At 36.4% G+C, this 17,388-nt stretch overlaps 1 protein-coding gene across 3 annotated transcripts in view; it reads right to left on the reverse strand.

Moving 5' to 3' along the window:
- C2CD3 (C2 domain containing 3 centriole elongation regulator) overlaps window positions 1-17,388 on the reverse strand; it is a 125,301-nt gene that overhangs the window by 75,013 nt on the left and 32,900 nt on the right. For all 3 annotated transcript variants that reach the window (XM_045817816.1, XM_045817815.1, XM_045817817.1), the window contains exons 8-14: window positions 13,794-13,941; window positions 10,660-10,814; window positions 9,848-10,054; window positions 9,233-9,345; window positions 6,285-6,403; window positions 4,120-4,242; window positions 1,197-1,691 (exon numbers count right to left, since the gene is read on the reverse strand). In XM_045817816.1, the coding sequence (XP_045673772.1) occupies window positions 1,197-1,691; window positions 4,120-4,242; window positions 6,285-6,403; window positions 9,233-9,345; window positions 9,848-10,054; window positions 10,660-10,814; window positions 13,794-13,941 (1,360 nt within the window). The remainder of the gene's footprint in view (window positions 1-1,196; window positions 1,692-4,119; window positions 4,243-6,284; window positions 6,404-9,232; window positions 9,346-9,847; window positions 10,055-10,659; window positions 10,815-13,793; window positions 13,942-17,388) is intronic.

A 17,388-nucleotide genomic window follows, 5' to 3' on the forward strand; every position in this document is an offset into this window, starting at 1 on the left:
ATTATGTAAGAAAGAGTCAACTTCTAGGTTCTACTCTAGTTTCTGGGTAAATTACATGAATTAGGGCAGACAGGAGGAGGAGAAAGAGATTTGGAAGAAAAAAATTTAGATTTGGACACATTTGAATATCTTCTTTCATTCATTACACATCTTTACTGAATACCTGTGATATGCCAAGTAATATGTTGGGTGCAAATATAAAATGCTTTGAGACATTCAAATGGGGACAAACAGCAAGCAGTTAGACACAGATCTGAAACTAGAGGGGAATGTCTGGCCTACAAAGAAGTGTGGATTTAGAAGTCATCTTCATATAAAAGAGAGCTGATGCTATGGGGGTAGAAGTGGTGACTGTGGGGAAAGAAGGCTGGCTTGGAAGAATTCCAAGGATAGAGGAATGAACATGAGGACTGATAAAGGTAAAAGAGATAAGTGCTGTTGTTACCACTCTTTTCCTACTGGCCCAATAACCAAAAAAAGGACAGCTGTTAAGTCAGGAAGAAAATAAGAGAACAGAGCTACAGAAATTGAGATGGAAACAATGTAAGCAATAGCATAAAATTCTACAGAGAAATCAAGTAAAATGAGTATTGAAATAAGTGGAGGAATAAATCAGAGTGAGAAAAAAGTAAGTAAATAAAAACAAAGGAGAGATTGGAGAAACACAAAAGAAAAAGGGAAGTTTAACTGATCAAAACTCTAGAGGAAGCAGCAAAGAATAGCACTGAGAATTCAAGCAAAGGAAATAGTGGGGAAATGCCCTGGCTGGTGTGGCTCAATGGACTCAACACCAGACTGTGAACCAAAGGGTTGCAGGTCAGGTCCCCAGTAGGGGGTGTGTGAGCGGCAACCACACATTGATGTTTCTCTCCCTCTCCTTCTCCCTCCTTTTCCCTCTCTAAAAATAAATAAATAAAACCTTAAAAAGAGAGAGAGAGTGAGAAAGAAATAGTGGGGAACTGAGACAGAACAGAAAGAAAGAAAGATGCAAAAAGTTTGAAAATGCTGGCAATAGTTTTTCTTCTTCCCATCCAATAGTTGGACTGAGTCTACACACCAGAAAATTACAAAGGTCCCTCCCAGTCTGAACATTCTAGATCTCTTTTATAATGGCATTATGATTTGGGACACTTACTTGTCTCCCACCCTGGTACACCCCTAGTGGATATAGAATGTTAATATATGTACAAATTTACCTGAGAAAAGTTAAAGATTGGTTGTGTTGTGCCCCATGCGATGACAGATCTGGTGACTTCCTCTGTGCTGAAGAGTTTGCAATTAAAATAAACATTGCATGGTGGTTGTTTCTCAGATTCTCCAGTAATGAAATCTTTCCCATCTGGCACCATCAACAGCACATGCAACAGGAGTGCACTCTCTTTGGTTGACCCATTTGTCTGATTTACTAAATTATGAGAGGCTGCCATAGCCATGAAGGTTGAAGGATTTGGTGCAACAGGGCTTGGTGACCTTGGGTTGAGGAGTACCCAATTATGTTCCTCCTTTGCAGTTTCTTCAAGAACTTGATTTAGGTTCTGTGAGTTTTTCGTACAGGTAACATGCTGGCTGGGTTCTGGTAGTTTCTTATCTGGACTTGTAAGAGCAGAAAGTGGGGTATGTTGGGTGCTACTATTTAACTTAGTCTTGACACCAGTGAAATCCTTGTTATCTATAACAAGCTCCACAGTTACCTATAGAACACAAGAGAAAGTTAGTAGAGATCTCTTCTAGAATCAGAACCAGAATTTTGGGGCTAGATGCAGCATTGGATTGTTAGAAAATAAATTAATTCACCTACAGATATCATAATATAGACTGCATATTCATTATCTTCCCAAGATTAAGAAAAGCTAGGCAGATGATTTATCAATGATATAGGATGAACTGGGAACATCAACTTGTGCCAGAAAATAAGGACATGCTCAGAAAAGGATGGAGACAAATTGAAAAGACATAGAATCCAGTTGAAGGGGCTCCCCTGACCAAATCTGGAACTATTTGAGCATCAAAATGAGAAATAGTAATAGAATATAACCAATTGAATAATGTGAGAATCCATAAGTCCATACCAATATAAATAAATATGGGGGAAAGGCCAACTCTTCCATATAGTAGGTACCAATTACTAAATGTTCATGGAGTGGTGGATTTAAGGTGGAGTTAGAAAATCATCTTTTAGTCATCATAGTAGTAAGTGATTCAGGTAAAGCCCAGTGGAAGACATTCTACAAAATAAGTAGCCTGACTTTTTTTTTTTAAATATCAAAGTACTACAAGACAAAGAAGGGCTGCAGAAAACTGTTCCAACTAAAGGAGATTAGAGAGACATGATAATTAAATACAATGGATGATCCTAGATGGGAAAAACATGTTACAAAGGGAAGTACTGGTACAATTGGTGAAATTTGAGTATGCGCTTTTGAATTTTTATAACTGTACAGTATGATGTCTTTCTTCTCAGGAAATACACACCAGGGGGAAAGAGACTTGGGCCCCTCAAGGTATAGAGACATGACAACCTCAAATAGTTCAGAAAAAAATTGTGTATGTGTATGTAGTGGGAAGGGGAAGATAAAAAGGAGAGGGTGAAAAAGAGAAAGAAGAGGAAGACAGACAAAAATACAGCAAATTCGACAAATGTTAATAATTGGTCATTCTAGGAAAAGGGTATGCAAGTTCTTTGTATTATTCATAATTTTTCTGTAAGTTTAAAGTTATTTTTAAAAAGTTAAAAATATTAAGTAAAAGAGAATGTAAGAAAAATGATGAAGAATAAACGTGGTCACTATTATGAGACTAAATTACTAAGGAAAAAAGGGAACCTGCTGTTTCTTTTATTTAAAACCCACAGCAAAGTTCTTTTGCTCTATTGAATCCAGATGGCAATCTATCTAGAACAGTACTTGTCTCAAGAGACAGAATAGGAACAATTTCCAGTCCTTCAATTCTATTTTTACTCCTTTCTGATTTTAAACATTGCTGGCCAGAATGAACTAGGCAAGCAAAAAATAAAACTTTGATAGCAGAAGACTAATGTGATGTCAGTTTTTGCAAAGATAATCACACAAATCTTTAAAACTAAATGACATTCATTAAGAACAGAAGGGGGGCAAATTGGGCTTCCAAGAAGCAGCAGCATGAAAATCAAGAACAAAAGCACAGAGGTATAAACCAGCATGATACCTTGGCAAGTCTTTACATAGTTTGACATGGCTATTGGTAGGGAAATTGCAACAGAAAAGGTTACAGTGGTAGGCTGGGGTCATTGGTGTGCCCTGTATTTTATACTTTGTGTGATGAGGGGCCATTGAAATGTTTTAGGTATAGCTCTGATGATTTTAAAAGCTTACCAGGAAAAGCCACATATTCAAATTCTACCACCTAAGATATTCTGATGCTTCTGAATACAAGGAAAGAACCCTCTCTCGAATGAACTATATATGAGAATTCATTCACCAGGTACAAACTCAATTACTTCTTTCCTTCTTCACTGTCACTATTCTATTCTAAGTTATCAACAATCTCTTTCCTGAACTAATCCAACGAACCTTCCCATTTTCCCTCTTGTCCCTTACAGTCTATTTTCACACCGTGATCTTTAAAATGTGTATCATATGTTGTTCCATGCTTCAATGTTCTTTCTTGGCTATTAGCATAAAATCTAGACCCTTTACTCTGACCTACAAAGCTCTGAATGATATAGCTCCTGCCTGTCCATCAAACCTTACTTTCTACCACTCTCCCTTTTGGCTCACTATTCTGAGTCAGCATTCAGTCCTTTGACAACACCAAGCCCATTCCCACTTTAGGGACTTTGCATGTATTATTCTTTCTCTGAACTGATCTTTCTTCTGTTTTTTACTTGGTGATCTTGTCCTCTCATTCATCAATCTCACCTTAAATGTCACCTTTTTTAGACAGACCCTTCCCTGACCACTATCTCCTATTTTCTCCCAGGTACTCATTGTCACATACCATTTATTTCCTTCATAGCACTTCTGTTGCCCTTAAATATAAGCTGCAAGAACCCCTGATTTCCTTGTTCACTGCTATATTCTCAGGGCCAGCCAGTAATACGTGCTTTATATACACTGGACTGACTGAATTATATCTATGTACCTTGAGGGGCCCAAGTGTAGTCTGACCATTTTCTTGTTGCACTGAAAGCTGGTCACTGAAAGAAAGCAGCTCAGACTGAATGACAGCTCTCAAAGGCAGTGATGCAGATCCAATGACTTCTGGCTGAGAGAAGAAGGAAAGAAAAAGTTTAAGTTAAAGAGGAATCACAGGGAACTTTAACTGGAATGACAATATATAATGTCTTATAAAGGAACCTATGCTTTATGAAGTAAATAGCTTGATTATTTGACTGAGGCACCACTAAGTAGGAACCCATATTCTGACATATTGTGGTTCCCATTTTGGGTTTCGCTACTTTCATGAGTCACAAAGAAGTCAGAAGCTTATCTTCTTCTATTTTTAAGAGTAAGTTCCTAATAAAAATTGTTCAACTTCACCCTTAAAAGTATAAAATGAAGTTAAGATGATATAAATTTTTGCCATTCAAGCTAGGGAAATATCCCTGGCTGGGTGGCTCTGCTGGTTGGAGTGCTATCCCATCCACTGAAAGGCTGCAGGTTCAATTCCCATTCAGGGCTCGTACAGGAGGCAACAGATCAGTGTTTCTCTCCCCCCCACCCCGCCTTCCTCTCTCTCTAAAAGCAATAAAAAACAAAACCCATATATTCAGGTGAGAATTAAAAAAAAAGAAGCTAGGAAAAGTACAAAACATTATCCATGATGCTATCAAGGTTATGGACAAACAGAGTCTGTCATATACCTGAAGCTGGGAATATAAACTGGCAACACACATTTGGACAACAAATTTGGCAATAAACATAAAAAACTTTAAATATTTATACTCTTTGGCCCAGTAATTTCACTTCTGTAAATGTGTACTAAAGAAATAATAAATACATAAACCTTATATACAAATATGTACTTTTAACAATGAGAAATAACTAGATGTTCAATAATCAAGTTATTAAGTTAATTATAGCACACTACTACAATGAAATAAAATATAACCATTAAAATGATGTTTATTAAAAGTCTGATTAATACAAATAATATCTGTTAAATGTTTGATAAAAATAAGGTATTCAATATTTATAAAATTTTGTGAAAAATATTAAATATATATTTGGAAAAAATCAATAAAAACCCTCAACACATAAAAAAAGGATAGAAAATCGCATTCAAAATTATCCTAAATTATCAAAAATTTACATATAGAGCATATTATATTCATTTGAAAAGGAGACACATAAATATTAACAATAGTTATTTCTTGGTGATGGGTTCACAGTGGTTTTTGCTTTTTAAAAATGTTTTTGAAGTTTCTATAAAAATATGTATAATTCTTTTATACCTAGAAAGAAGTAATTAACTAGGTGATTCAATTTAAATATACTAAAATGTTTACAGAGGTTTTTTTGAGGTTGTGAAATTATGTATTTTTCCTCCTCTTCCTATTTTGCTCCACTTCAAAAACCTCTGAAAAAACAAACACCAAGATGCATTCTTCATGCTATATGTATCAAAGAGGAGGTCAGAGATGAAAAATCTACTCAGTTTTTACTGAAGGAAGTAAAAACTGCTCATAACACATAGTTTAATAATTTATGTTGTATCAGTTACAAATGGATTTTATAGACTTGGAATTAGCTGATTAAAACTGCTGCCCACATCATGTTATTTTGAATATGGGCTGATTATGAGAATTCTATGTGAAAAAAGTAGGTTCCCCAATTAAGGCTAATAGCCTATGTCAATCCAAGCAGTCAGCTCTCCATAGAAGGGAGCACAGTAAAGACATTAAGAATTTAGGACTGAAAGTCAAAAGACTTGGGGTAGACTCCTGGCTTTGTCTTTTATTTACTTGGGTGATCTTATGCAAGTTACTTAACTTCACTTAATCTCAGTTTTTTCATCTGTAAAATGAAGATAACAATGTCCTTAATTCATAGAGTTATTGTAATGATTAAATCTGACAGTGTGTTCATGAAGAGCTTTTAACATATCCAGTCTATAACAAACAGGAAGCAGACCATAATATCTGTTCTATAATAAGCAGAAAACAGAAATTTAAAAAAATAATCAGAAGCATTAGTGTTGTTTGAGCCTAGAGAAGAAATTCCCAGTTTAAGTAGAAATATAATTTTAAGTATGTTCCAAATCCCTGGTGTCAATGGTAAAGCAAAGGTCAAAATCACTTGCAGTACCTTTTTCTGTAGGGCTTTTTTGGTGTAAATTTGGAAAATTAGTTTGGAATTCCACCAGTGTTCTATCATTGGGCCATCAAACTGTACTGGAAACACAAATCTCTGCTGGAATTTCACCACTGTAAGTAGAATCAGAAACATAAGCACATGTCACCCCACCCAACTAGAGCCATCATTAACCCATGCTTTGACCTCATCCACCTCCCTTTCAAATCTGACTAAAATCCCTTTCAGGAATCCAGTCAATGTAACTTCACAAAAGTGTTAGGGCTATAGGACTAAAGGAGCAGAGACAAAGAGAAAGCCCTGGGTACAGTATAGGGAAGAAAAGCAGTGTAATATTGCTCTGCTCTGCTATGAGAAATGAATGACAAACATATGAGCACAGAGTATGTAGAGAGACAATACTGTTTTTAGAAGACAAGTTGGTAGGTAGTATATCAAAAGAAGGGGGCTGGCTAGAAGTGAGGCAATGAAGGTAAATGAAGAGAAAAAAACTGAATAAAAAATTATAAGAATGCAAATGAGTTTATCTCATGGCTAAAGACTAGCGTATTCCTATTTTGACATTCATGCAAGGTTCTAGGTACTGATGTTAGCAGGGTTAAGCAGGATAAAGTCTATCTCTTGGATAAAAAGGAAGGGTTTTTGCTATAATAAGTGTAAATGGGATAAAGTAATGGTAGTATTTGAATCTGTGCTCACTGCCATGAAGCTTTAACAGGTTAAAAAAACTGGGACTAGAATCCTCTGATATGAGTAAGTTCTGTTACTTACTTAGTGACCACCTCAGCCACAATGTATCACTTGTAAAACGATCTTCCAGTTTATTCACTTCTAGATTTTTAAAATGGATCTGAAGAACCCTCACAAAAGACCAAATTCATTCCAACTGCCAATTTGACCTACTGATCTCTCTATTCATCTTTTTGCCATCTTGATTCTGGACTCTGTTTACTTCTCTTGGTACTCATGGACAGGATCCAGGTCTTGCTAACTGGGCCCACACATATAATTGTGAACAAAAGGTCTGGGTCCAGGAAGCCCCTATCTTCTAGACCAGTTTACCTGCTTCTTCTACCAGGAGAAGGGAACTAAGACAACACCTACAATACCTCATTGTTGTGCTGAGAGGATCAACTAAGGTAATATATGATAAAGCACCTCTATGTATAAAATTCTTTATATATAAATAGAACTCTATTTTAATCTGGTGCCATGCAGATTTCTCTTCATCACCTACATACATTTTTACATTATATTACCATATTTCTCACATAATTCTGTTTCTTAAGCTCATTTTTTACCACTAAAAGTAAATTAAGGCAATAGTGGAAGAAGAAATTCTTGTAAATAAATTGCTAGCAATATCCCACAGATATGTTTTAAAGTTGCTAACAATGTTCCAGAGAATATATTTTTTAAAGATTTCATTTATTTATTTTTAAAGAGAGGGCAAGGGAGGGAGAAAGCAAGGAAGAGAAACACTGATGCGTGAGAGAAACTTGTATGCACTCTGACCAGGGACCAGATCCACAACCCAGGTACGTGCCCTGACCAGGAAAAGAACCTGCTACCTTTCACTTTGTGGGACAATGCTCACCCAACTGAGCCATACCAGTCAGAGACCATAAAAAGCTAACAACGTCCCAGAAAAGATTTTAAGAATTGCTAATAATATCCCAGAGAAGATTGTTTTTAAAAGGAAGAGGTTCTGAAAATACCTAGTCCAGCCTATATTATTGTTGTTAAGGGAGGCCCACAGAAGAAAGTAATTTTGTCCAATGTCACACAATAAATGTGGGGAATAATCAGAACTAGAACTCTTACAAATCCAGGCTTGATGCTTATTCCATACTTCCTGTATGAAGGTCTTTAGAATAACATGGGGAGAACTCAACCACTGTGGCCAATAACAGTAATAATGAGATAGTACTTTATACCCATTAGAATGGCTAGAATTTAAAAAATGGAAAATAACAAATGAAGAGAATGTAGTGAGGATGAAGAGAATTAGAATCCTCATGTACTTATGGTGAGGATATAAAATGGTGAAGCAGGTATTGAAGAGTTTGGCAGTTCTTAAAAAATTAAAACATACAGTTTACCACATGACCCAGAGATTCCACTGTTAGGTATATATCCAAAGGAAATGAAAACATATGTAAATACAAAAACATGTACACAAAAGTTCCTAATAACATTATCCATAAAAGCTGAAAAGTAGAAATACCCCAAATGCCCATCAGCTGATGAATGGTTAAAGAAAATGTGGTATAACTATACAATGGAATACTAAATAGCCATAAAAAGGAATAAAGTACTAAGATATACCACAATATGGATGAAACTTGGAAATATTGGAAGTCGAAGAAACCAGTCACAAAAATCACATATAATTCGATTTGTATGAAATGTCTAGAAAGGGAATATTGATAGGGACAGAAAGTAGATTAGGAGTTGCTTAGTACTAGGGCTGAAGAGGGAACTGAGGAGTGAATGCTAATAAGAATTCAATTTCTTTTAGGGAGAATGAAAATGTTCCAAACAAACTGTTGTGATGCTTGTACAACCCTGTGTATATACTAAAACCATCAAACTGTTCACTTTGAATGGATGGATTGTATGGTATACAAATTATATTTTGATAAAGTTGTTTTTGGAAGGGGAAGAAAACAAAAGTGGTAGTAGTCGAAAGAGCATGACCTAAGCATCAGGAGTTCTGAGCTGTGCTCTCAGCCATGTTACTGCCCTGCATCAGGATAGGCACAGCAACTCTGGGCTGGTGTCCTCACTTAAAAAATAAAGGAATTAGAAAAGCTGCACTTAAAAATTCTTTCTGCCTCTATGATTCTATAATACTGTATGAGTCAAATGAGTAATTAGGGATTCCAAAATTCTTCCAAAGCCAAAATGTCTAAAGAACAAAAAAACAGTCTCTTTCTTACTTCCATCTGTGATTTTACTGGAGGCGAGTCGAATGACCTCAGTTATCAAAGTTTTCTTTCCCAATCCACTTTTGGAAAACCCCACAGGTAAGTGATATTCCACAAAGAAGGTGCTAAAAGAAAATCAAAATGAAAAAAGCAATTAAACAAACCAAATAATAAACCTATTTTTAGTCTGATAAATCCTTACATATCTTTCAGGGTTCTATTTTCAGCATCTCAGGTCCTCAGAGGAACTATCTTATCTCCTTTCTTCACAGCCTTCACCAGTTCTGCCAGGCAGAATTCAAGGCTCCCTTCCTTAGGCGCCCACAGCATTTTTAATATAAAACTTCTATTTTGGACCCCAAAGCCCTCTATTACAGATAGCCATTTAAATGTCTCTCTCTCTTGCTGACAATAAGGTATGTAAAAACAGAGTTTGGGACTTAACTTTCTACATTTTTTCACATATCTAGCATAGTGCTTGGGACTTAGTGGGGGATTCAATACATTTTTGTTGAATGGTGCATATGAAGGCACTTCACAAACCATAAACTATTATGCATTTATTATCATTGTTATCAGACACTTCTAACTAATGTCAAATTTAGCCTTCCCATATTAGAGGCATACCGCTTTTTTGTTGTCAGTTTAGGTGGTCTCCGAGGAAAGTTTGTTTTGCCAGGGGTCATCTGTGGACTATCTGGAGGAACTCCCATTGTTTCGATGATGATTCTGACTGAATGTGTTCTACCCAGAAGGGCCAGTCTATCTATACTTAGTGTTACCACTTGGGCATCTTCTGGAGTTTCTGATATCATGTGTCGTTCAATCAAATTTCTGAAAGGAATTCATACAGATAGCAAGGCAGACAGTCAGAGGCTCAATAGGAAACAATCTAGTTTGCATAGGCATGAGGAAAAAAGAGGAAGAAGGGCAGCAAGCATGTGAATTCACAGATTATCAAGTATTGGGATAGCTTTAATCAGAATTCTGGTCTTAATCCACAGTAACAGAAATCTCAAAAAATGTAAAAACATTCTTCTAATCTATAGGCTCAATTCCACACAAGAATAGAAACTGATGTTATAGAACTGGTTTTTCTACAAGGAATACCGACTTTACTTCAGTTACCCACTACCCTACTACAACTACTATTATCACTTTTTTATATTCCTTTTCATTTGCTTTCCTTACATATATTTTCTACGTAAGTATAATACAGCACACATACAACCTAGAATTCTACTTTCTCCCTGAATCATTTGATGTTATCCATCTTTTCATGTCATTACATTTTTTAAAAAGGACTACAATAATTGAGTTATAGTAACTAACTTAACCAGTCTGAAACTGTTGGACAAACAGGTCATTTTACTTTAGATCTTGTGAAAATAATCTTCCTTTGTTTTTGCCTCTAAACAAGCATTCATTGAGAAGCTCACCTATTTCTCTTGCCCACTGCTCTCTTCTTCAACTTATGATCATTTGATTCCAGAACCTTTGAAGATCTGGCAAGAGTTTTTGACTGGCTCCTTTTTTTAGAAGGGACAATATCATCATCTTCACTGAAGAAATCACTAATGCTGCTATCAGATTTCTGTGGGGGGAAGAAATGAACAGAGCGGTTCTAAAAGAAGTGCTTTGGGGATAGTGGTAATAAAAACATTTCTTTATAAGAAACCAAATTCTTTTCCATACATGTATCATTCTTATCTTTTTTTTTAGATTTTATGTAATTATTTTTAGAGAGGAGAAGGGAGGGAGAAAAAGAGAGAGAAACATTAATGTGTGGCTGCCTCTTGTGGGCCTCCTACCGGGGACCTGACCCACAACTGTGGCATGTGCCCTAGACTGGGAATCGAACCAGTGGCCCTTTGGTTCGCAGGCTGGCACTCAATCTATGTAGCCACACCAGCCAAGGCCAAATATCATTTTTAAAGCAATAACTAACACCTGGGAGATAATCCCACGTTTTTTCTGGTTGTACAAGAATACACTTGACCCTTGAACAAATGTGGGAATTAAGGGCACTGATCCCTCTGCACAGTCAAAAATCTGCCTGTAACTTTTGACTCCCCCAAACCTTAACTACAGTTGACTCTTTACATCTACAGATTCAACTAACTCCAAATCACAGTTGGGAAACCAAGTCACATTTGGGAATGCCAAAACACTGTTTTCAATCTGTCATTGCTGAATCCACAAATGTGAAACCCATAGATATACAGGGCTGAGTATTAACTGAAAAAAACCTGTGTATAAGTGGACCTGTGCAGTTCAAAACTGTGCTGTTCAAGGGTAAACTGTAATCTGAAGTTCACAACAATAACCTACAAGTTCAGTTCAAAGAAAATATATTGTTCTTTCACATTCAAATAATAACCACTATTTATTGACTGCCTGCTAGGAATGTGGTACTATGCTAAATGCTGCATATGTACTACTAATACCACATTCCTATAAGGTGTCCTTATCTCAATTTTTATAAGTGAGAAAAATGAAAAGTGGAAAAGGTTAGAAAGCTTGTTTACGATTCACAGCTATAAGTAGTAAGGGCAGATTTTAATCCCTGAGTTCCAAAACCTGTATTTTCTACCACCGTTTGAGGTAAAAATCACTGGTAAAATGTCACCTAACTAGATGGATGCACAGGCTGCTTTTCTCACCACTCCATACTACTAATGATTCATTCTGCTTTTACTCTTGCCAAAAGGGACTGTTTATTATTTGTCACAAATTTCCTTAATGGGGGAACCAGTGGCTAAGTCCCTAATAATTAATTTTTATTTTGAGAAAAGGCAGCCATTACAAGCGACTGATCAGCCCTTTCTACTATAAAATGCAACATAGAGAAGACAGCTATCTGAGCCCACAAATTATAGCTATTTGACTACATTTATATAGCCCCCCAAAGCTTAATAATATAAGTGCAGGAGGCTAATTCAAAGTCATTTTAAATGTATCACCTCCAACTCCTTTTTTCAGCAACTCAGGGTGTATGTGTAATGTATTGACTTGTGTGGTAAGAGCAACATGCAGACTCTAATGCCATGCTCAACGCTGACGAGATGGCGTGGTCTAAGTGGGAAAACACAGGCTTTTTGACAGACAGACCAGGGTAAGAATTCTACTTTTGCCACTTAATTACTAGTAATTAATGTCTCTAAGCTTTTATTCCATGACATAAAAATGATAATGCTACCTCATGGGGCTAGAAAAAGAATTAAATAAAATGACAAATTTAAAACATTTGGCACAGTACTGAATAAATAACAGGTAATGTAAACTCCATGGCACAGAGAAAATGTGTAATAAATATAAGTTCCCCTTCCTTTTTATCCTACAGGTAACACAGTATCAGTGAAGAGTTTAAGGCAAGAAGTCATGAAATCCTAACAATTCATAATGTCCTTTAAATCCATCCCTCCTTTCCAACCCCATTACTGCCACTGTCTTTCAGGCTCTCCCTCTCCCTCTCCCCCACCCCCCACCCCCACACACACACCTTCAGTAGCCCAATGGCTTCTCATCTGCTTCTGGTTATTCTACCTTGTTGGTCCCTACGTCATTGCTAGATTAACATTCCTAAAACACTATTATGATCATGTCATCTCCTCACCATCTGACATTCACAGGCTTTCACAGACTGGTTGCAATATGCTAGCCTGCCTTATGGATGACTTCTCATTTAGTTAAATTAGTTACCTTTAGTATACAAACTGCTTCCCTAGATAGGTCATTCTTGCTATTCCCATTTCATATCCTTTCTCTCTCTAAACACCATTTTCCAAATCTCAATTAAAACCCCTTTATTCCCCCCTTTAACACCCATAAACCCCTTTATTCCTTATGATGCACTTTCCTGACAACCTCATGTACAAGTTTTCCCCGCTTGCTCTGAACCCTGGCAGCTTTGTCTCACCACTGAGCTGGTATGAACTAACTTATATTTCAGCTATCTTTTCTGACTCAGAGCAAAGAAAAATCAAGAGTATGACAGCAGTGTTCACAAATTTAAATGATTACTCGTGGAACAGGGATTGAACTTAATACGAATAGACCCTGGGAATTAGTAAACCGTAATGAACAGAGCATATGGCTTGATATAAGAAAGTACTCTGAAAATGCTAGAACTGCCTAAAAAGAGAATGCCTTAAGGGTCAGTAGAGGTATTTGTTATCTGTACGTAGAGTTGTTACTGGAATATATATAGCAGTCAAGGGTGGTTCTGAGGGTATACCTGCATTAGCTCTTCCTTAGAACAGCTCTAAGGAAGCCATATAATACATTCATTAAGACCATAGGCTTTGGACTCAGGTAAACTAGAATTTGAAACCTGGCTCTGACACTTACTTACTATGTGTCCTTGGACAACATACTTAATCTTACTACACTTATCTCCTCATCTGTAGAATGAGGATAATACTTTCCTTTTCAGGTTGTCATTATAATGAAAAATATGGTATGTAAAATAAATAGCTTTCTATCTGGTGAGTGGTAATATGCTGGTGCCTATTAATATTACTAACACACTAATTGTAATCTAATTCCTAAAGCTTCAGATTCAATGACTTACAGGTGCTGTGTAAAATAAGTTCTCCAGGAGACTCTGGTCATACTGAGGGTCATTTGACTCACTGCTGCAGTACACATCACTCCCAGGAGCTGGAGAATTTGGAGGAGAGCCTAGCCCATCCCAGTAATGACCTTGGGATAATTCAGCACTGCAGAGATAAGAAAAACAAAGCAAAAGAAGTTTCAGCTAAGCTATTCTCTTTTCAGTGAAAACAGTCTAAAGTTCTAAACATAAAAGAAAGTATGTTAAACAGAATCATATTAAACAGAAGACTATCTGATAAATATTTTCGTATTATTTTCCCCTTCCTCTGGGATGCCAATAGCTAGTATTAAAAAAATACACTACTAACACTGATTGTGATTTCATTCATTTATTTAACATTTTCCTGGGCACCTATTATGTGCCAGGAAAGGCCTTAGGTCCTAATTGATACAGAGATGGCTAAGTTACTCTATTCTTGTGTTGCTTATGGTTTAGCAGGGAGGAAAAAAAGGGAACTAATTAATTCTATTCAATGAATTAAATGTTAATATGTTGTCTTTGTGAATAATGGCTAATTCATAAATATGCTTTCTCCCACTAAACAAAAAATGAGTGTATTTAGGGTTAATTATGTCAAGATTAGTTTTTTATAAAATGTAGAAGTAACACAGACAGTTTGTACACTACTTACAGTTTGTACACTAATAAAAATAAGCATATAAAATGTATATACTTTATTTGCTTGTTTCTCCTACAGTAACTAATATAGTGAAAATCTGTTAATGAACCTATTTAATTCTTAATAAATATGTTATTCATAATGAAAAAAATATTTATTAAATACTTAGTATGTGCCAGATACTGTGGTAAGCATTTCAATTAATTCTTCCAACTTTACTTCCCTTTTAAGCTAGCTGCTATACCTTTTTCCCTCCTTTGATTTGTCAAGAATATTTTACACAATAACTACCTTCAAATTACATCATATTCTTATAGTTCTTGCAACTAATAGATGCTCAATAAATGTTCCTTTCCTCACCTTTCCTTAATCTATAACAGGGTTTCTCTCTTACAACTATTGACATGCTGGGTCAGATAACTCTTTGTCATTGGGAGCATCTGAATGTTTTGGATGCCCGGACTCTACTGGCCAGATACCAGTAGCATTATCCCAGTTTTGACAACTCAAAAAGTCTCCAGACATTACCAAATATCCCATGGGAAGTAGGGGAGAACTGTCCCACATTGGGAACCACTGTTCTATAGTAATCCCTTTCTCAAAGGTCAGAACACTCCCTAGCTGCCTAAACCCAACTAAGAACTTCCCAATCTACACGCCTTCTCCACAGCTGCTGTGCACTGCTCCTTTTTGAAGTTCTACTTCTTGGTATTCTATACAACTCTATTTGCCACTTATATCCCCTCCACACAAACACTCAGTTGCTTGGTTCCCCCCGCCTTGCAGATCCTTAACGTTACCAAGATCTCCATTGTTCAGTATATAGTCCTCCACCTTTTACATTTTTTTTTCAAATTAACATTTCTTTGAATTTATTCTACTGTCTATGGCATATTAAAAGGCATGCCACTTTTCTCTATGCAATATTTGGGACATGCTTATACCAGAAACTAGGAGAGGTCAGAGCTATTCTGCACAGGCTAGATTCCTGGGAGGACAGGAGACAGAAAAGTAAAGCCAAAAGGAGAGTGGGGTGGGGCTGGAATTAGCCTGAGACAAGCACACTCTCAGCACTTCCCTCTTCTTAAATATTTTTAAATCAAACATTAAAAAAATAGGATTACAAGATATAAAAATAAATAGTAGCAGCCTGCCTCCTCACTTTCAACTCACTCATATATTTCTTCTGGTATTTACCTTTATATTGTTGAGTAACACATGTGTATGACTATTTTCTGATTTCTAACTTTTTAAAAAAATTTTATTTAATCATTGTTCAAGTACACTTTTCTTTTACTCCCATTCCAGCCAACCCCCCCAGCATCCCCACCTCCCTTCCATTTCTACCCCCCTAGTTTTTGTCCATGTGTCCTTTATACTTGTTCCTGTAAACCCTTCCCCCTTTCCCCTGAAATTTCCTCCCCTCTCCCCTCGTCACTGTCAGCCCGTTCTGTATTTCAGTGTCTTTGGTTATATTTTGCTTGTTTGTTTGTTTTGTTGTTTAGGTTCCTGTTAAAGGTGAGATCATATGGTATTTGCCTTTCACTGCCTGGCTTATTTCACTTAGCATAATGCTTTCCAGTTGCATCCATGCTGTTGCAAAGGGTAGGAGCTCCTTTTTCCTTTCTGCTGCATACAATTCCATTGTGTGAATGTACCACAGTTTTTTGATCCATTCATTTACTGATGGGCACCTAGGTTGCTTCCAACACTTGGCTACAGTAAATCGTGCTGCTATGAACATTGGGGTGCATACACTCTCTGATTCTCACTTTTCTAAAAGACTTACAGACTTCCTATTAAGAAAAATTAAGAATCCACTCTCTTATACCACCACTCTTGGACACAGATTTCCTTTTCACCCATCTTCTCAATTTAGTTATATTATAATTTTTGGCAGTTAATCTTCAGGCTTAATATTATGTCAGAGCCAAGTATAATTTTTTACTTTCTTAACTTCTAGTTTTCCTTGTTTTAATAACTGCCTTAATTTTCATCTACTTAGTTTTCTATGTGCCCATTACTATTTCATTATTGAACTAACTCTCCAAGAGAACTGAAAATTTCCTCTCAATTTGGTCGAACACAGTGTGTCTCCATCTACACACACGCTCCTCACTAGGAAATAGAAATATTCCTAGTTAAGCCCTGTCCAGCTCCCACAAGGAGTGTTTATTTTCTAATATGACACAGACCTTAAACCTCCTTTTCTCTTTTGGTGTTATATCCCCTACTTCTTGGACTCCATGCCATATGCTTTCTTCCTTTATTCTCCTGTGGTAAAAGTATCACTCTATGCTTTCCCAAGGAACAGTGCAAGAGAAGTGAGCTTTTGAAATCCTGGAGGCATGAAAACATTTTCACTTTACCATAGAACTTGATTGATAGTTTGATTGAAAATGAAATTTGATGGTAAAAATTTAGAATTTTCTATGGTTAACCATCACCTATAGTACCACCCCGGAACGCGCCAGAGACAGGAGCTCAGAGCGGGCTGGGCTGGGACGTCCCCTCCCTAAGCAGAGAGGGTGTTTGTTTGAAGGTCACAATAAAAAAAAAATCAGAATTTTTAGAATTCTGCAAGTATTTCTCCATTGTCTTCCATGGAGCTGGTGGAAGTTTTTTGTTTGTTTCTAGCTTTACTGAGGTATAATTGACAACTGTACTTATAAAATATTAGAAGTGTACAATGTGATGATTTGATATACATATAAATTGTGAAATAATTCTTTCCATTGAATTAATTAAAACATCTATCATCTCACATATTCGCTTTTTTGGTGGGAGAGGTGAGAACATTTAAGTTCTATTCTCTTAGCAAATTTCAACTATACAATACAGTGTTATCAACTAGTTACCTAGTCATCATATTATACATTAGATCTTCAGACCTTATTCAACTTAGAACTGAAAGTTTGTGCCCCTTTATCA

Source organism: Phyllostomus hastatus, unplaced genomic scaffold (assembly GCF_019186645.2).
Source record: "Phyllostomus hastatus isolate PE091 unplaced genomic scaffold, TTU_PhHast_1.1 phas_scaffold_317, whole genome shotgun sequence".
Lineage (NCBI taxonomy): Eukaryota > Metazoa > Chordata > Mammalia > Chiroptera > Phyllostomidae > Phyllostomus > Phyllostomus hastatus.